Source organism: Protopterus annectens, chromosome 1.part1 (assembly GCF_019279795.1).
Source record: "Protopterus annectens isolate FY-2018-M chromosome 1.part1, PAN1.0, whole genome shotgun sequence".
Taxonomy (NCBI): Eukaryota; Metazoa; Chordata; order Ceratodontiformes; family Protopteridae; genus Protopterus; species Protopterus annectens.
Genome location: NC_056726.1, coordinates 589,055,905 through 589,077,643, shown reverse-complemented (window position 1 = coordinate 589,077,643; position 21,739 = coordinate 589,055,905). Strand labels below are relative to the sequence as shown.

Genomic DNA, 21,739 nt, shown 5'->3' with positions numbered 1-21,739 from the left:
AGTCTCGCCTTTGATAATCACATCGCCACAGTAGTCAGGAAATCCTTCTATGTGGCACACCTCATCACAAAAGTTTTCTCATCCAGAAAAAAAGAGGTCATTGTTCCCCTCTACTCATCACTCATTAGACCCATTATACAGTACAATGCCTCTTTTGGTATGTACCTCACAAGACATCTACAACAACTGGAATGGCCGCAAAAATACCTCACAAAGTGGATTACCGGCCTCAAACAGATGCCCTATGCAGACCGTCTCAAAATACTCCAACTTTACTCTGTTACATATCGCCTACTCAGAGGTGATGTCTGCCTAACATACAAAGCTATGTCAAACCCAGAACTGTTGGACATGCTCCACTTAAAGTAATCCCAATCCCTCCGAGCTACACGCTCTAGAGACCTAAACCTTGTCACCACAATAAACAGAACATGCCGGATGGATAGATTCCTGTCCCAGAGACTTCCAATACTCTGGAATAAACTACCTGTCTATATCAAACAAAGCTCCTCATTAGCACTCTTCAAGAAAAATCTTGATGATTGGATGGGAAATAGGAAATTCACCCCAGGGATCACCTCTGTGGCTCTGCTCGACATTGGCACAGGAAAATAATTTTCTTGGGTGGCAAAAGCCAGGGTACCTTTTTGGCTGGGCTTGTATAGGCCCCAGGGTTGATAGCCAAGTACCTACCTATGAACCTATAAAATACTAAAATGGGTTACTCCTATATCTAAGGATTACCTAATGAACATATCTAAGTTTCTAGGTATATTACTAGCATAAATGAATTCAGACACTCAGAACAAAGCTCCTTTTTACTGTAGGCTCTGTAGCCCAGCTGTCTGCCTTAGATTTTAGCACTCAGAAACTGAGCTTAATCATACTAACTAAGGAAAAACAGTTGAGTTCCCTGCATAAAACATATAAAACTAGAAATTACCTAGCATAAACCTGAAGCAGGGGTTTAAACTCTCGAGCTCTGTACAAAAATGGCAGACAATTGGCAGAAGAAAGCTTAATGTGAGCAAAGGCTGCAAAAAGTGATTACTAACAGTATACTACGTAAAAATTGTATATGGAAGACAAAAACAAGGGTAAGAAAGTATTTAAAACAAACAAATAAAAAAAGCCTCATTGTACTTAATGTGTTGATAGTTTTCCACTGCTAGCTGGTTTCTTTGCATTAGCCCCGCTACACTCGCCCTCGCTCCGTGCCCCACCCTGCCTCCAAATCCCTCCCGCCCCTAGATGTGCTAAATTTATAGCTACAACTGCCACTTTCTTAATTATAGAACCACTCAGCAATTGTTAGACCCACCAAAACCACAGCACCCTCCCTATTTCTCTACTCTACCTTCATCTACTACCCTCCCACCCCCATTCTTAAACAATTGTAAGTTGCAAAACCTCTTCAATTCCTCTACAAGCCTCAACCCCACCTTTCAATTCAAAGCCCTCCTACTTTTTACCCATGCTGATAATTACCCCAGATCACAGACCAATACTCATGCTCTTTCACATAACTTTAATCAGCCACTACTCCCCCTCCCTTCCAACTCCCATATTACAATAACTCAACAGCTCATTCAAGTCAGTTATGTTAACCCTAGAACTAAACACTACTACAAACTATTATTCAAACTTCAAAAACTAATAATCTATTCTCAGATTAACCTTACAATAGATGGGAACATCCACCCCATCCCAGGACTAACCCCATCAGAAGCATCCAACTCAATATATAATATCCTCTCTAGCTTGCAAAACGTAAACATCTCCTCTACCTCGCTCCTCATCTGCCACCTAAACATCAGAAGACTAAATAATAAAATCAACTACCTGCATGCCCTCTTAGCAGTACACTCCCCAAATATACTATGTCTTACAGAAACCTGGCTTAAGCCATCCACAATTGACAATGAAGTTACTCCTCCAGGTTACAGTATAATACGTCTGGACTGCACCTCAAAGAAGGGAGGTGGGGTAGCTGTCTTATATAAATCTTCAATTAATGTAACTATTTCCAACTCTCCACAAGTTCCTCAAGCTGATAAAGCTGAAATACTCTTTACAAAACTACAAATTAACCAGCATAAATCTATAAACATCGGCTGCATTTATATCTCACCTGGCAACAACACCAATATCCTTGAAGATATTCTACAGTGGCTGTCCATAAACTCCCCACAGGAAACTATTGTTTTAGGTGACTTTAATATAGACTGGAACACCTGCTCCTCAGACTTCCCTACTACCCACATAACTCTATATGGTTTCTCCCAAGTCATAACCTCCACCACCAGAACTTGTAAGCCCAATAACAAAGCATACTAGACTAGATTCTCATTAATAACCCTCCCCAAATGTATAAGGCAGGCACCCAACCTGAGGAAATAAGTGATCACCTCCTAACATATATACTCAGACAAAAAATGATATCCCTCAAATACCTAGCTTCAGAACTATCAGGAACAGTAAGAGCTTCAATCACACCAAATTCCAATTTGAACTTCAAACATGTAACTGTAATAGACTAAAATTACTCCCACTAGATGAGGCAGTATCACACTTTAACTCCACATTTCTTAACAATCCTTAACAATCATGCACCCACCCGGACCATAAGAACAAAGAGAAAAGTAGCACTGTGGCTGTCCAAAGAAACTAGACAAAAAAATCATGTATAGAAATAAAGCCCGGTCATCTTGGAAAACCAATAAAAACCCTACGGATCAACTAGTATATAAACAGCTAAGAAATGATACTAAGAAGTCTATAATGTTAGACAAAAAAGACTATTACTGTAACCTGCAACATAAACATCAAAATCAACCGCAAAAATGTTGGTCCAGCTTAAACAATCTTCTCCATCCAGCTAATACTACTACCCCTACCCCTGCTTCTGTCCTCCAAAAACCTCCAGAAAATATTGCCAACACCTTCAACACCTTCTTTACGGAAACTATACAATCCCTTGCCAACCAACTAGACCCCAACAACCTAGACCCTATTAACCCCATATCTAATACCCACCCATCCTTTAACTTTCAACCTGTACCAACAGCATTTATCTGATCCTTAATCAAGATACTGAAACCCACCACCCTTTCAGCAGACCTAGTCCCGGCTGAATATCTTCAAAAGACTGCAAATGCAATAGTGTATTCCATCTCAATATTAATTAACAGAACCATCTCTGAAGCATATATCCACTCCATCTGGAAAATTTCCTGTGTAATTCCTCTCCATAAAGGGGGTAACTCCCCTGATCTATCAAATTACTGGCCCAACGCCATTCTGTCCCCTCTGGCTAAAATTATGGAAAAATGTATCCACAAGCAGTCCTTCATTACCTCAGTTTGCACAATCTCCTAGCTCCCTCCCAGTATGTATTTAGACCCCACCATAGTACCACCACAGCCCTTCTATCCTTCTCTCAGACAATAAATCAAATCTGTAATAATATGCCCTCCTCTGCTGTCTTTCTTGACCTATCTAAGGCAATTGATATGGTAAACCACCAGCTACTCATTCAAACACTAAAACCTCTTGCCATAGACAGCCTAGCAATACACTGGTTTCAGTCCTACCTAAGTGGCAGACAACAAGCTGTGCTTTGGAAGGATAGCCTTTCTTTCCTACTGCCAGTCACCGTTGGAGTTCCTCAAGGGTCTATACTAGGACCTCTCCTATTTTCCATCTTCATTAATGATCTTCATACAGTCATCCCCAAAGTAACCTGCACTCAATATGCAGATGACTCTACCCTAATCTGTTCTGCCACCTCCCCATTAGACCTGCAGACCTTAACCCAAAACACTTTCAATGTAGTAGAAAACTTGCTTACTGACAGGTGTCTTCTACTGAATCCAAATAAAACAAAACTGCTACTCTTCACTCCCACCCGGAAAGCCACACTCTCATCATTTACCATAACATCTAATAATGGCACAATAATTTCCCCAGAAAGTAATACAAAACTATTAGGTGTAATTGTTGACAATAACCTTAGGTTTGACGCTCACATTGACAAAACCATTAAAACAGTCAACAAAAATCTAGGATCTCTATATAGAATTAAGACATTTCTAACCCCAACTGCTACGACAGTTATTGCCCGAACACATTTACTTTCAACCCTTCTTTATGCCTCCCCAATCTATACAAACCTGAGTAAATCTGACCTCAATAAACTCAATAGCTGCTACAACACCATAGCCAGATTTGCCACAGGCTCAGCATATAGAACCCACCACAGTATTAACTTACAATCTCTAGGCTGGCTAGAGTTTCCCTCTCAAATCCAGTATAATCAATTAATAATAGCCCACAAAGTCCTCCATCAGCCTGAAAGCACACCCATACTCAAAAATATAATTACCCCTTACAGTAACCTAAAAACTCTCTGGCCTTCTGACAAAATACTGGCACAAACTGTTAAATCTATAAACTCAGCAGGTGACTCATTGTTTTGCAACTCTATTGGAACAATTTGGAATCGGCTCCCTGCCAAACTTACAGCAAACCAGACTATTAACCAATTTAAAACATCTCTCAAAAAAATCCTAAAAAAGTCACTAGCTGTGCCCCTGTACCAACCCTGACTAACCAGCTTACCACTCTCTTCACTACCTGGCTATCTGTAAAATAGTCAGTGTTTCAGACTTAGTCTCATTCTCATATGTATTGTACTACTGAATCTCTCTTCACTACCTGGCTATCTGTAAAATAGTCAGTGTTTCAGACTTAGTCTCATTCTCATATGTATTGTACTACTGAATCTCTCTACACTACCTGGCTGTCTGTAAAATAGTCAGTGTTTCAGACTTAGTCTCATTCTCATATGTATTGTACTACTGAATCTCTCTTCACTACCTGGCTATCTGTAAAATAGTCAATGTTTCAGACTTAGTCTCATTCTCATATGTATTGTACTACTGAATGACATGCTACCTTTTTCAGCCTTGTACCACTAAAAATGTCTAAGTTCGAACAAGAAAACTACAATGTTAAGTTTAAGTATGCATGTATTCCAAGTATGCATATAATCCTATAATTTTGCACTGGTATCTATATGTCACTGTATAAAACTGCTACTGTTTAACTCTTATGTAACTATCCACATCTGGAGCTTTTCTCCCCGGGCCTCCGCTGAAAATGGACCTGTGTCCAGTCGGACTATCCCAGTTAACTAATGTAAAATAAATAAATAAGTACATTTTGCAAAGAAATAGGAAGTCAAATAAGACTGAATTTTTTCATTTCTTGAAAAGTGAGACTGTGGTCATCTTAGATTTGGCATTAGGCTGCTAAGTATAACGAGAGTCATACTAATCTGTTGGGATAGTTGACAAATTTAAAGCCTTTAATAATCTTGGGTCCAAATCTTTGGATCTTTACAGTTGAATAATATGTATATACCAAAGGAGAGCATTGTATTTGATAACCCTTACTTGCTTATTTAAAAGAGTCACTGAAGTACTTGATGAGGATATCTCTGCATACATCTTATCTTAATTTAACTTTTTTGACTCAATATCACATCGGTATAATCAAAAATATTGGTCAAATTCATTATAAGCTCATATATAACCCACTAGCTTGCCAAATGACAAACAGACAGACACAAGTCTATTAAAGTCAGTGACACACTATCCCCCAAAATACTTGTCACATGTAAAGTAGCACAGGGTTCTGTACTGAGACCACTTTTCTGATGTCAGACCTGAAACCTGATATTAAAAGCCTCTGACTGACAAAGTTCTCACAAGACTGCAAGTTTGGAGCCATTATTAACTCCACTGAAGCAATGAGATACCCAAAAAAAGCTTAACTCATACAAGGATCGTGGTCTAAAGTTGAAGGCCAAAATGTGGAATTGTACCGTTTGGTTAATAAGAACTCTTGCACACCTACCCCTTAAATTAGATAGTGTTATTAGATATCTAGGCACCCTGATGCATAACAAACTTACCTTTGAACCATTAATCTCCTATCAATATGAAACCGTCTACCTCACACCACTCCTTACTAAAGGCATTTTTTCTTGGTCAAAAGAGGTCATCATAGTCCCCTAATCATCCCTTATTTCATACTAGTATACAATATATCCTTCAATACTTAATTGTATAAATATGAAACTCAGTTTGAAAAACCCCAGTGGTTCTCCACCAAGAATATCTTGAGTATGAGCTCCCAGTGTTAGGCAGAATATGTAACAGCCTTGCCTTTTTTTGCTCGTCTAGTCATGATGAAGTAGACAAACATTGTGGGTTCTGTTCAAGCAACTTTATTATATACAGTCATAAACTTGTATACAAACTAGTTGTCGCATGCATAGATGTTCACATTCTGGCTGTACTCTCAAAATGGCACTGAAGCTACCACATGCCACTATTTATATATGCATGTTCAGGTCTTAGAAATGCTTCTTAAAGGTGCAACACATATGTTAGTCTATGGTTGTACATAATTTTTTCAATTGCAACTTTTGCGATTTACATTTGTGCGAAAGTGCCGATTCGCACTAAGTAAACACGAATGCCACAATGTCGAACCTTGCAATAGCAAATGCAATACAGCATTCGTTGTTGTAAGGTTCGACATTATGGTGCAGATCACACTATACTGGGGATCGGGAAATGTACCCTTTCCCTCACTGTAGTGGGATCTCGGAGTTTGTATATATAAGTGGGGGGGGTGGGGGCCGCAGCAGCAAAAACATTCTTTACTGTGCAATGGACGGTATTGCTGTTACCGGAAGTGTGGTGACTGTTCGAAAATGTAGAATTCGACATTTGCAGTCCCTACAATTTGAGTTTTTTTGCATTCAGTATTTTAAATTTCGTGATTTAGGTTCGACATTACCACAATTCATTGTTGTTCATTACAGTGATATGATAGTAAACCTTATTCTATATCTCTCTTCCTGCCTTTGCTATGACTGGCCTACAAAGCTGTCTATGACCAATCTTATTTAATCTATTACACATCCACAATATTAGTAATAACATAATACAACATCATAGGATTTAAATCTGTGTTTCAAAGTAAATAAGATTTGTTGGCATGGCAAGTATGCACCCCAAAGAATTCTTCACATCTGTAATAAACTTACTCTTTCTGTAAATCAGAACGCATCCCTTACTTTCTTCAAGTCTATGCTAAATGAATGGATGAGAAAACTATATATTTACATCAGACCTAGCCAGAAATGTTAGGGTATCCTGTGCCCTGTGCAGTTTCTTGATTTGGTGCCATTCAATTTGAGGTTGAAGACTGAAAAAAGAAAGAAAAGGCCCAAAAGAGAGAAAAACCTCCACTTAGACTTGAGGACAAAAAAAATGTGCCCTTTTGCACCTTGTGCCCAAAACAGATGTCCCTTTCACCCCACCCTGCTACAACTCTGTGCATAGCTCCCCTATCACTTGTGAGCAGGGAGAGTGACTAGGATGTACCAGTGAGATTGCATTGACTAGACTTCAGATTGCTTAATTGGTCTATTGCCTATTAGTAACCTATGAATCTACAACACTTTGATAAATATTTTCTGCGTACAAGAAGCCAGTACAGTGAAATAATGCTTTCTTCAATATTTATTGGCTATACATTTATTGGCTGTAAAATATCAGTATATTTACCACAAATGAGCAAGTACCATGATGTGTAGAATTGCTTAAGCTGATAAAGAGCAAATGCATAACTTTATCAATAGCATATATTTTCTGCAAATATTTCACTTACCAGTGTGATTTGCAATTTCTCCTTCTGAGCACAGGATGCAGTCAAAACAGCAGAATGGCTGTCCTGACCGAATTGCTTTTCTATACCCAGGAGAACAGCTTTCACTGCACTGTGATTTGGGAATCTGAGGGGAAAATGCAATTAAATTTTGAGTTCTTGGTTTGCTGCCTGCTGTAGTTATTATTATCATTATTATTACCATCATCACCACCATAATCATCATCATCCTCTTCATTATCCTTGTAATAGCATTAAGATTATTACTCGTTCTGCATTTAAGTAATACGATAATACAGCATATTAGGTTGTTCTACTTTAGCTTTGTTTCATGAAGAGATGTCACCAGATGCATTCAAGGAACTATTTGATACATTTAATTGTCTCTAAAATGACCCCCTGCATTTAATGTCATTAAGGTGTGCAACAAATTTGAAATATAATTTAAATTAAAATAATAATAAACACAAAATATAAATGGAAAGCCAAAATGACAAAACTGCTGTTTGTCTATTTCTAATATCAGTGTCTTATCCATCTCATTTAAATGAAGATATTATGTGCCAATACAAAATTCACAGCAGTCACACTAGCAGTGGCACAGGGTATATTACTATTCTATGAATGCATTGCTATATTCTTGGGTGTTCTCCTTATAAATATATCCAAAACATCTCTCACAGACTTGTATTAGTGTAAACTTGAAAGCAGTCCCATTGGTAGTCTCTCAATGCCCTATATACTTGAATAAGATCTCATAGATATCTGTCAGAGACATTGTACAAATTCAGATATTTTAGTCTTTCATAATAACTTAAATTTTCACATCCATCAATGCCCTTGTTATATTTCCACTGTACTCTTTCCAGTTTATTCATGCTTGTTTTCTTATAAGGTTTCCATATTGTTATTCCATACTCAAGTGTGGTTCTAATGTAACTAATAAAAATTACTTCATTTTTGATTTCCTAGACTTAATAAATCTTTTTATACAACCTATAGTTCTATAGCTATCATTAACCAATTGGTTGATATGATTAGTAAAACCCATAACTGAATCTACCCATATACCCAGGTCCTTAAATCAGTCTACAGTTTCAGTCACTGCGTGCTGTATTAAATATTCACATTTCGATTTATGTCTCCCAAATCTCACATACAGTTTTTGATGTATTTATCAGCATATTATTCTCCTGTGCCCAAATGGTCAATTTAGTCAAGTTATTTTGCAGGCATGCTTTAAACTGCGGTGGTAGTGCTGCGGTAGCGTTGTCGCCTCACAGTTAGACATTGCCTGTTCGATTCTCAGTTAGAACGTCTTCTGTGTGGCGACATGCATGAACGGGCGTTTCTTCATTGAAGGTTGTGCATTAGGCCTGGCAAGCCAGCACGTAAAACTCTACTGCCAATCATTAGCGGACCGAAATTCCGCTGTGGCGACCCCTAACCGGGAAAAGCCGAAAGACACACACAATTTTGCAGGCATGCCTTATCTGTAACACATGTAATCAGTTTACCCAATTTCAGGTCATCTACATATAGACAGTAGAACATCTCAGATGAAAAAGTAAGGTCTGAAAGATACAATCTAAACAAGTAAGGGCTTGGGACAGAGCCCTGTGGGACACCCTGATTGTAATCAAGGAATTCACCTGTCCAGTTGCTGTATGATACTTGTCATGTTTTATTTGTAAGCCATGCAGCTATCCATCTTATCAAGAGTACATCAATACCTAGTTGTACTAATGTATTGATCGGTGTTTTGTATATGACCCTGTCAAATGCTGAACTTCAATCTATATAAATTACATCACAATGCAATTTTTCATTCATAGCTGTTTTGATATTGTTATAGAACATAATGTTATAGGTGGTAATAGATCTGTTTACAACATATGCATGCTGCTATATGGTGTCAGGTCCCAACCTATCCGGTTCTGACAATAACTTATTTAATATTACTGTCTCCATTATTTTTACACAACATGAAAGCAGGTTAAGGGTCTATATGACTCTGGGTTTGTCTTACTCCCCTTTCCTTTAATCTGTTTATCCAGCTTGTTTATTTCAGTTTTCAAAGTTGTAGTTCGACCTCTCTTCCATTTCTTATATATTTTGTCTCTCATCTTAATCAGTCTGTCTGTGTCTTTCGGCTTTTCCCGGTTAGGGGTCAGTACCAAAGTTAAAAATAAATAATAATCTGCCCAGTGTTTACTACAGCAGATTTCAGATGTGGCAATTTGTACTCCATGTACCTAAGAAATGCATCTAAGTTTAGACATATTCAAGTAATAGTGATAAGAGAGGAATAAAGTAAAGTATGTAGTTAACCAGAACTATTAATATCACAACCTCTTTACCTTTTTAAGACAGACACATATACAACATTCAAAAAAGAATTCCTCAACCACCTAATACAGAGCAGATGTGTAGATAGCTGATCTAGTACCCCTCTCAACTTGTAAGCTGAGAACCATAAAAACAATCTCTTCTTTCTCTCTTTATAAACTGTAGCAAACTGCTTACTACATTTATTGGTATTGATTCCACTGAACACCAATTGTTCTTCTGCCAATCACACTTCCTAACACTTTGCACCCTGGGCAGTTGCACTCTTTGCTCCCTCCTTGCTATGCTTCTGATATAGGTAGCCACCTGCAAATGGTTCATTAATCACCCAATAACATAAGCTAAGCAAAATCCCCTTCATTCTACTAATATGCATTTGCCTTACTTACTCACTACTATCATGGCTTTGGAGACTCCATTACTTTATCCAGCCTTCCCATCCTCAACTAATACAGGACCACCCAGCAGTCCTTCTGTCACTCTCTCATACCTTAACTTAATTCAAGTAACCATCCAGCACTAACATTCCGTCCGTAATAGCTAACGACCTTCTGCTAACCTTACCTTGACATTTTGTACATAAGTATGTTTATTTTGAATCATTCTTTACTGTACTATGTATATATGGGAAAAAGTCATATTCTGTGCTATGAAGTACTTACAGTTGTAACCTATACTTTATTATTTTTGTTTCGATTTTATAAGTTATTGTACTTCCTTTCTGTTATATTTTGTAATTCTCTGGCTGTGACTGAAATGGGTCCACTTTGGATTGGTCCCTACCCGGGTCAATAAACTTAATTGAAATAAGATTGTTTGAAATATTCTGTCCTTTTTCATTCAAACTGATTTATTTTTGCAAATGTAAAACACTCCTGCAAGGAGTGTAATCTAGCTAGGACTACAGAGTAGTAAGTTGAGTATAAACTGCTAAAGAGGCTTGCCTGTGCAAACTTCCACATGCATATTGTAACTGTGAGCAGGCCTCTTCATAAATCAAAAGCTCCTGGTAAGCCCAAGAAAAAAATGTGTTTAATTCCATTAGCTCTTATTTGGTTTTAGAAATGCTGCAGGGAAGTTATATTATTCAACAATTCATGACCATGATCAAATAAGTGGCAACAAATCCAACGGATGCATACAGACACTGGAAACACTCAATGAAGTAGAAACATTTAATAGTCCACAATATTCACAAAGGTTTTGGGTATGGCTACCCTTCTTCAGTGATCACATTGAAGAAGGGTAGCCATACCTGAAAGCTTTGTGAATATTGTGGAATATTAAGATTCTACTTCATTGAGCGTTTCCAGTGTCTGTATATATCTGTTGGATTTGTTCAGTGTTTTATTACAGACCTGGTGTTCACCTTTTTCCTGTTATCAAATAAGTGGCAACTCAGTCCAAAAGGTAAAAATCAGGCAGTTACAGTGCAGAACTGCTGAACGAAGTAAAACAATACATGCATACATAACATAAATTGGTGGATGAATGAATGAATGAATAAGTCAATTAATGAATGAATGAATAAATAAATAAAATGCAGGCCAGTAACATCCTAACCAGAAACAGATAAGCATTCCCAGATATAACATATACTAGAAGTCGTTTCAAGAGAGTTCAAGTAACATTTTTACATTATGCCTAGATAAGAAGGACAACACGCATTACTATAGGCAATATGCACGATGAACTGGCACTTGTCCAAGTATGTGGGAGCAGATGACATTCCAAAAATATTTTTAATGAAGGTTGAAGAAAGAAAGGCTATTACTGTTGTTTAGTAATTTTCCTCAAAGTGAATAAATTCTTGTTAGATCGTAAAATGATTGCAGCAGTATCTAGTCACAAGAAAGGATTACATTCATTCACACTTAGCAGCTGAAGAAAGTCACACTCCTGAAAGCTATGCACAAAAGAAAGAGACCAAGTCTCACAATCTACTCCAAGGGTATTTATTAGTGCTTTTGTCACATAAATAGAGACTTCTTCAGATAAACACTACAAAAACAGAATCCAACACTATTATGATATTTCAAAAAAGAACATCAACAATGCCTTGGCAAAACACATTATGGAAAATGGTACACGTTCTTTCAAGTTTGTGATTATAGACCAGGTTGTAATAGGTGAAAGAGGGGGATTTTTGAATTACTTTTTAGAAGCAAAAGAATTGAGATGGCAGCATAGGTCACAAGCAACAGTATATCCAGGATTAAATGATTTTATATCTATCAGCTCCATTTTAAGGCTTAGAGCTGATTTTATTATACATTAGAATAATGTTTTTTGTATCATTTTTAGTATTTATTGATGGGAAATATATGTATCTCTTTGTACATAATTGTGCCTACAACTTTAAGAGGCTAATTGTGTTGTGTTAGGGGTGGTATATATAAGACTGTTGGGTAAAGTGCATTTCTTTCTGTTTTTGTAGTGTTTATCTGAAGCAGTCTCTATTTATGTAACAAAAGCACTAGTAAATACTCTTGGAGTGGATCGTGAGACTTGGTCTCTTTCTTTTGTGCATAATTCTTAGTTGGTGAACTGTGGTTCTTCATTACCAGTTTTTGTGGGTATGGAAGGAGCCGAGGTGAATGATTCACCCACTTTACAGACTTTAGCAATGTTGAGAATTTAGAATGTTCGGTAGGGAACCTGATGTTGCTAGTCAAGCAACTAACCCAACAGTGTCTACAATCAAGAAATAATGGTGTTACAATAGTCAAAACACTTTTTTAAACAACCAGGAGCAGGACAATATCTACAGTGGTATTACACCAGCACAGAGACAGCTTGCTTCCACCAGTACCCAATGGAACACTCCGAATTCAGGCCAGTGGGTCAATCAGATGAATTGTGGAGGTGGAACTTCCTACAATGGCAATAATTTGTTTGAATCGTGGCTTGAGGGAGAAACTGAATGGCAGAGAGAGCTGGCAGTATCGGTTAATGAGGGGAGAACTGTTAATGAACAACTTTCACAACTAGAGAATTTGTTATTCTGTTATCAGAAATTACAATTAGAAAATAGCTATCTGAAGGAATCTATCAGGACTGAGCAGATTCCCAAAGGACTGAGAATGTGTTGATATCCAACAGGGTTGGTAAGAGACTCTGCTTTACATAGTGAACTGATACAACTGTTTAATAGACATGGGTGTGAATTACTGGAGTGTTTGATAAAAGACAATAGTAGATAAATGCATGGTTTACTTGAATCCATTCATAGATTAGATTGTAGTATTCAGTCTGACTTGCTATTTGAAGTGAAAAAACAAGATTACTTTAACATTATTTGTAAAATTGATTACAGCATTATGGAACTTAAAAACAAGAAAAATAAAAAATTAAACCGGGATAAAAAAGACTATGAATCAGGTAAAGCATACTCTCCACCCCCCCAAGACAACAAAGGGCCCACACAGTGGAAGCACCACGAGTATATTTTGATGAAAGTAGTATACAGGAAAGGGTGAACGATGGGGAAGACTCTTTAGAATATCCCCCTCTGAGGAGGTCTGAGAGGCTGAGGAACCAGAGAGGGGAAGCCTACTACAATCAGTACACCTATCAAGCAACATACAGAGGGAGAGGGATGGAGAGGGGACAAGGCAAGAATCGCAACCACAATTACAATACCAACAACCACTACCAGTAGAAAAAGTTGATACCTCTACATATGTGGTCCTTACAAATAATGGTGGGAACTTCAACATTTATAATTAGAAAATGCATTTGCAGATTTATTTGAAAAAGGCTTATCCTATGTGCCTGCTAGAAATGCATTGATTGATGAGGTACTTATAAACTTAAAATTGTTTACATGAAAATTTAATTTTGTTTTTTATTTCAAAGACTCCACTGAGGAAGTAGAAAATAGTAAGCTATGTAAAAAGACAAATACATTTAACACTATGCTACACCCGGTTATACAGATTTTTGAGAAACTATGTGAACATGACATCTGAAAAATGTTATCAAAGAAAAAGCATAGAAGTGGCAACATGTCTAATTTAACTAAAGATGGGCAAAAGTTGTTAGTTAGTATTTGTAATAATAAAAAATTAAGGGTGATGAAGCCAGATAAAGGCGGAGGCCTTGTTATTATGAATATTAATGATTATAATAATAAAACATTTACCATGCTTTTTACAGACACCTATACAGAAATAAATGAGACAAATATTGCCTATCAAAAAGTGGATTTAACACTGGAAGGGCCAGTACTTAATGACCAAATTACTATGGATGAATACAACTACTTAGTAGTAAAATATCCTAGAACCACCACTATTTTTGGAGTCCCCAAGATACATAAGAACTTAGGGGACCCCCCTTTAAGACTCATAGTGGATGCTAGAGCCTCAAAAACCTATTTATTAGCAACATTTATAGATCAACATCTTAAAGAAGTATTAAAACACCATATCTGAGTGCTCAAGGATCCATGCGATTTTTTGGGGAGAATTAACAATGATTTATATGAGGAAGATTTACTATTTGTTACGATTAATATTAGAAACTTGTACTCTGTCGTACCATATGATATTGGCATTGAATGGTTCTACTCCTATTTATGTCAATATACACAGTTAAGCCATGACATAATATTAACTATTAGAACACTTATGGAGTTAGTACTGGAAAATAATTTCATAACTTTTGAACACCAACTTTTCAAACAATGTAAAGGGGTGGTCATGGGTGCCACATGTTCCCCTATTTTTGCAAACATGGTACTTGCATATTGGGAGAATGAATATATATTGCACTCCCCTTATTGTCGGTACTGGTCATTCTATGGTTGTTATTTGGATGACATTATAATATTTTGGAAAGGTAGCAGGAAGTTATTGGACAAGTTCCTGATATATATGAATAGTACTACTCTATTTTTGGAATTTACTAGTAATGTCGGAGAAACTTATGTCAATTATTTAGATATTACAATCAAGAAGGACAGGATGAGGGGGTGCTTTAATTCAACTATTTTTAGAAAGCCAACCTATTCTAACCCTCTATTGCACTTCAATAGTTGGCACCCAGTTCAACAAAAGAAGGCCGTGGTGAAAGGGCAAGGTGTTCGAATTGCAAGAATGGTCAGTGACTTAGATGAAGTTTTGGTCCAGACTAACATCTTGAGGGACATGTTTGGGAGGAGGGGGTACCCAGAATCATTTCTTAGTGGTATACCGGGAAAAGTAATAAGGAAGCAGATTAGTGGACATTTTTGCCCCTGTTGGGAACAACAAGTAATATAATGGGCAATAATATACAGGTGGAATAGTAATACCTTTGACTTTAGCAAGAATACGGTGTTGACTTATAATAAACAGTTTGTAGAAATAGGTGAAATTGTAAAAAGGCACTGGGGGGTTTTATGACTGAGTCTGAATACTCAAATATTGTAGATACATGCCCTTGGATTACTTACAAAAAAGATGTTAACATCAAAAATATGTTAGAGAAACTTAATTATACAAGAACTGAGGGTAGAATGAATATGTGTGGATATTGTGCACAATGTAAATATGTGTTAGAAACCAATGAGGTTACCATTCCTAATTATGGTAAACACGTATTAGATAAGAAATACAACTGTAATAGTAAGGGGGTTGTTTGTTTAGCCCTATGCACAGAATGTCCAGGGTTCTCTATAGGAAAAACTATCAATTCCCTTAGGACCTGTATATACCAACACTATTATAATATTTCAAAAAAGAACATCAACAACGCCTTGGCAAAACACATTATAGAAAATGGTAGACATTCTTTCAAGTTTGTGATTATAGACCAGGTTGTAATAGGTGAAAGAGGGGGATTTTTGAATGACTTTTTAGAAGTAAAAGAATTGAGATGGCAGCTTAGGTCACAAGCAATAGTATATCCAGAATAAAATTATTTTATATCTATCAGCTCCACTTTAAGACTTAGGGCTGATTTTATTATACATTAGAATAATGTTTTTTTAATGTTTTTTGTATAATTTTTAGTATTTATTGGTGGGAAATGTATGTATCTTTTTGTTCATAATTGTGCCTACAACTTTAAGAGGTTAATTGTGTTGTGTCAGGGGTGGTATATATAAGACTGTTGGGTAAAGTGCATTTGTTTCTATTTTAGTAGTGTTTCTCTGAAGAAGGCACTATTTATGTGATGAAAGCCCTAATAAATACCCTTGGAGTAGATTGTGAGACTTGGTCTCTTTCTTTTCTGCATAATTCTTAGTTGATGTGCTGTGGTTCTTTATTACTCCTGAAAGCTAAACAAATCCTCAGATTACTGAATCTTCACTAGAAAAATCAAGGTGAAAGTAGAACTCTTAAATATCTTGTAAAGAGTGCATACTATTGAGAAGGTGAAAATGGAGTTTTTTTTAAAACTCTTCTTTGTGCAGATCAATAGCAATCGATGCATAGCCTTTCCATCAAGTTAACACTATATAATAAATAATTTTAAGTCACTTGGTTTTGGCAGGTTTAATATAAACATAGAAGTAGAAATACTGAAATATTGCGTACCTTCACAATGACTAATGAGCAAGTAACATCATCATCATGTCAAGTGCACTCCATGTGGACAGTTGCAGAGTTTTTTTTCTGTGTCTCACCAAGGCATTTTATTTTATTTTATTTTATTTTATTTATTTACTGCATTTGATTTTTGGGATAGTCTGACTGGGCAGAAGGCTTCCCCTTTTTATTGGAGGCCTGGAGAGAAAAACTCCAGAAAAAACTATTTTACACAAAGAACAGAGTAAGCAGAGGCATGGAAGTAATCAGCAAGTAGACACCATTTAAACAGAGTATCATTAAATAACAGTAGCATCATGTACAAAGTTATGAAACGTATGTAACTTGGTAGAAGGAGAGAAACAGGAGGGAATGGAGAATTAGTATTAAGTGGTGCGACAGAAAGAGTTAAGAAAGGAAAGAAGAAGAGGGAGAGGTAGAGGAGAAGGAGGAGATTTTGGAGCAATAAACTAGGGATACTGTGTTTGGAACGTGCAGGAGAAAGTAAACACATGGCATTTATTATCCATGAGTTATGTAGGTAAAGAGCCAGGTTGACCAAGGAAGTTCAGGAACCTGACTCAGCTGAAGTGGCTCGTTTTGCAAATGCGGTCTAGTACTTTTGCATACTGAACAAGTAGAAAGTACTTTGTCAATGTATTTTGCTAGGGAAGGGCAAAATACTAGTCCTCTGGCCCTTCTTTTAGTAGATTCAGACCCTGGATGACCAAGATGCAAAATCTGGATATATTCACATTGTAAAGAAGCAGGAACAACAACTTTAGGACCTTTGAAAATAATGTCATCTTCCAAACACAACTCATCTCTGTAAGGAAAATAAGGTTGCACCTCAGGTGGTACACTAGATTGTTTTGACAGCCAACATACCTGGATGTAGTGGTTGAGCTTTTGCAACACAGGATCAGTCTTTGTATGATCTCTCAGCTCATCAAGTCTTGTGGTCAAAAAATGATGTGCTTCCGTGACACTGAAGTCAAAATTTTCTACATCAAGCTGTTCTGTTGTATTTCTGGGCACTCTGGATAAGGTATCAGCCAGATAAAGAAGCGTGCCTTTTGTAAAGAACATTTTGAAGTTGTTCTTTTGTAATTTAAGCATCATTCTTTGCAATCTTGCTTGAGCAGAATGCATAGGCTTCTTTAAGATAGTAACTAGAGGTTGATGATCAGTTTCAATCTGAATATCTCGACCATAAATATAATCTCGAAACTTGGAATATGCAAACACAATTGCCAAAAATTCCTTCTCAATCTGAGCATATTGCATTTCAGTTTAGTAAGAGTCCTTGAAGAACTGCACTTAGACCAATCTTTGAGGTATCACAGGAATGAGTAACTGGTCTATTGACATCATAGTATCTTAGTGTAGGTGGTTTGGCAATTTTCTGCTTACCATCAAATGCTCTCTGGTGCTGTTGTAGCCATGACTTTACAACATTCTTGCATGTTAGCTCTCTCAAAGGGTCTGTTAATTCACTGAAATCTGGTCTGAACTTGCCAAAATAGTTAACCATACCAAAAAAGGCTGTAGAGCTTGAACATTATCTGGAAAAGGCATATCAAGAATAGCTGCTTGCTTAGATGGATCTGGTCGTAACCCAGTACTGGTAAACAAATGACCTACATATGTGACTTCTGGTAGTCTGAATTTGTACTTTAGAGGATTGAGCTTTAAATTGACTTCATGTGCTCTATCCAAAACCTTCTTGAGGTTTCTGTCATGCTCTACTTCACCACTGCCTCCAACCAATAAATGATCTACTATTACGGCACAGGGATAACCTGGAAAGATCTGTTCCATTGCATGTTGGAAGACTTCACTTGCAGAATTTATTCCAAATGACATCCTGAGAAATCTGTATCTTCCAAATGGGGTATTGAATGTAGTCAGTAGTGAAGATATACACTCAAGCATTACTTGCTAAAATGAACTCTTTGCATCCAAGACGGAAAATACAATGGCATTCGGTATTAGAGCTGTGGCTTCTTCCACTGTTCACATGGGATGATGAGGTCTTATCAATGCCTTATTCGAGTCTCTTCAATTGATGCATATTCTGATTTCATCTGAGCCTATTTTTTGTGAGTTGCTACCATAGACGATACCCATTCAGTTGGTTCTGTAACTGGACAAATTACACCTTATTGCACCATTTTTATCCAATTGGGCTTTAACTTTCTTCTGTATTGCTATTGGAATTTGTCTTACTGGTCTGACTGCTGGACTGACATTTGGGTCTAATTTCACAGAATATACAACTGGAATCTTGCCTAGGTTGTCATTGAAAACATCAGCATATTCTGAGAAAATAGCTTCACTGAAACTGGAACTAGGACATGTGCTTATATGATGAACTTCTTTAGTAAACAAAAGCAAGTCCATTATTAAACTGTCTCTGAGACCTAACAATGACTTCACAGGTCTTCAAACTATGTAAAACTACAACTTGTAACTGTCCCTTGCCAAATAACATGAAAGCAACACTGAGCCTTCGGTCTGAATTTCTTCACCTCCATATGCAACAAGTCTCACACAACTAGCCACATTAAGATGTCCACCAGCTCTTACTTTAGCAAATGTTTCTGCTGACGTCATATTACACTTTGAACCAGTATCCACTTTGAGCTCAATGGGTTTGCCACGGATTCATACAGTACAAAATACTTCGCCCTTGGCCAATAAATCAACTGCATTAATCTTTCCCCAATTACTGATAGACCAACTACGTAGAAAGCTGACTGTAACCCTACTTAATCAATTTGCTTTTCTGAGTGATCTTTTCTTACAACTGAGAGGTGTACTTGACTTGCAAAACCTTTGAAAATTATTCTATTTTCTACACTTGTGACATTGCTGACCAAAAACACTTTTCTCTTCTAGATTCATGGTTGGCACCACTATTGCGACAGTTAATAAAGCTTGATTTTGGTTTTGCTAATTCACCCTTGTGCTGTACTGAGCAGTGCTTGCTCTGCACTGAGAATGTTCATTTAACTGAACTTGTCTTCGAACTTGCTAGAAAACCTTGGGTTTCCCTTGGGGAGCCTGCAGGGGTAGCAGGTGTCATGTGTCTAGGCCTGTTTCTGCTTGCCACATATTGCATACTGTCCATATTTGCTCTGGAGCTTGTTGAAACAATGTTTTTATCAGTTGCAAGCATACAGGTGTGCCTTTCTGTAACTTCATGGATTTGACAAATCTCAATAGCTTTGTTCAATGTTAAGTCTCTGTCCTGAAGCAAAATCTTTCTCACAGCAGCATTACTGATACCACATACAAGCCTGTCCTTTATTATCTCATCTTTTAGATCTCCAAACATGCAAGTTTTAGCCTTGTTTCTCAAGGCAGTAATGTAAGCTGCAACTGTCTCTCCTGGCCTTTGATCTCTTGTGTAAAACAAATGCCTCTCTAATGTAACATTGGTCTGGCGATAACACATTTCTCTTCCCTTGATTCAGCCTGAGTAACAATATGATGATTTTCACCTTCACATTCATACACTGCTGGAATACCTCCCAACCATACCGAATTACTAGGTTTTCACCAAGTTTTGGGATCCAAATAATGGGGTGCCACAATTCTTGTATGGCACCCCTTCATTTCCGAATTTTTCCCAGCTTTCTATAAGTTTTTTTTTTGCTTTTTGAGCTGACATCATCATGTGCGTGATGACATCAGCTTCGTCAGCCTGTCGGAATTGAGCTCAAGGACTCATGTGCGCACATTTATGGCTATTACTAGCAAGCAGGAAGCTGGAAACATTTATTTTATGCTAGCTGCTTTTTGTTGTGAGTGGGAAGGACTGCAGGACATTTATTTTATGCTGGCTACTTTTTGTTGCAAGTGGGAAGGACTGCTGGAAATGGAATTCAAATTATTTTATGCTGGCTGCTTTTGCATGTTATGGTGGATAGCGAGTGGGGACTGATGAAAGAGAACTCTGCAGAGGTGCTTATGGTGGATACTAGCAAGCGAGATTGTGGGTACAGCAGTCTGCAGAGCTTGAATGGGTGGTGTGTGTGTGTGTGTGTGTGTGTGTGTGTGTGTGTGTGTGTGTGTGTGTGTGTGTGTGTGTGTGAAAATTCCCCAGGTGGCTAGAGAGGTACTCAGTCAGGCTCAAACCCTGTACCTTGGGTACAGGTAAAAGGAGCCTAAAATCCCTGGCCACCACCACTTGTGAATGTATGTCTCATATTTTTGTTCTGTTCCTCATAAAAATCTGTGGTTTTAAGGATTTTTGTGGAAAATCACTGAAGGATTGAATTCTCTAAATAATGGCAGGCATTTGAATTTCAGACTTCATATTCATCAGAAAATAAATGGTAACACAAAATCTTTTATTTTAGCAATTTTCTAAATTTATAAGATTATTATTTGAAACGTGTTCCTATTTTGGGGCTGTATTACCCCATTATTGGCTTTGTCCAGGTTTTTATGCTAAGACATTAAGAGCTATGGTGAGAAGTGAGAACTGAATTCACTAAATGATAGCCACTTATGTTTCAGTCTTTCTATCTTTCAGGAAACTGCTAATTTGGCATAGTGGTATGTTGCTCTGACTGTAATTCACAGAGTCATGGGTTCAAGACTTGGCAGTGAAATGCATGGTGGTAACATGACATTTTATTTAAGCAACGTTTCAAAATTATATAAGCAATATTTAAAATGTGTCACTGTTTTTTGGCCTTTTGTCCCCCCCCCAAAAAAATGAAATTAAAAATAAGTGCGAGAAGCTGTGCAAGCTGCCTATGACTTACTCTACTGTAATTCTCTCTCTCTCTCTCTATATATATATATATATATATATATATATATATATATATACATTGTGTGTGGAAGTAGACTTTTATGATGGAAATGTTCTGAACTGGGCAGTTTTGTCATTATTGGTTCATGCATTTTGTTTCATTGCCTACTGGAAAAATGTTCAAACAATAAATTTAAAATGCATTCTAAGTCTAACAAGTATGCTGCATTATACAAGGAATATAATTTAATAAAGTCAGGAAGGTGTATCAATGTTTCTTGTTTTGTGTGCAAGGGGCCTATGATTTGAAAACAGCCCAAACGTAATCTTTATCCATCACTGGCCAGATGCATTTTCTTTGGAT

The 21,739-nt window shown here is 37.2% G+C and overlaps 1 protein-coding gene across 1 annotated transcript in view; it reads right to left on the bottom strand.

Annotated features, from left to right (window-relative positions):
* The window catches only part of LOC122814893 (vomeronasal type-2 receptor 26-like), a 48,599-nt gene extending 30,458 nt beyond the window's left edge, over window positions 1–18,141 (bottom strand). The window contains exons 1-3 of the mRNA XM_044087161.1: window positions 18,021–18,141; window positions 14,626–14,665; window positions 7,747–7,880 (exon numbers count right to left, since the gene is read on the bottom strand). Coding sequence (XP_043943096.1) covers window positions 7,747–7,880; window positions 14,626–14,665; window positions 18,021–18,141 — 295 coding nt within the window. The remainder of the gene's footprint in view (window positions 1–7,746; window positions 7,881–14,625; window positions 14,666–18,020) is intronic.
* Between the last annotated feature and the right edge of the window lie 3,598 nt (window positions 18,142–21,739).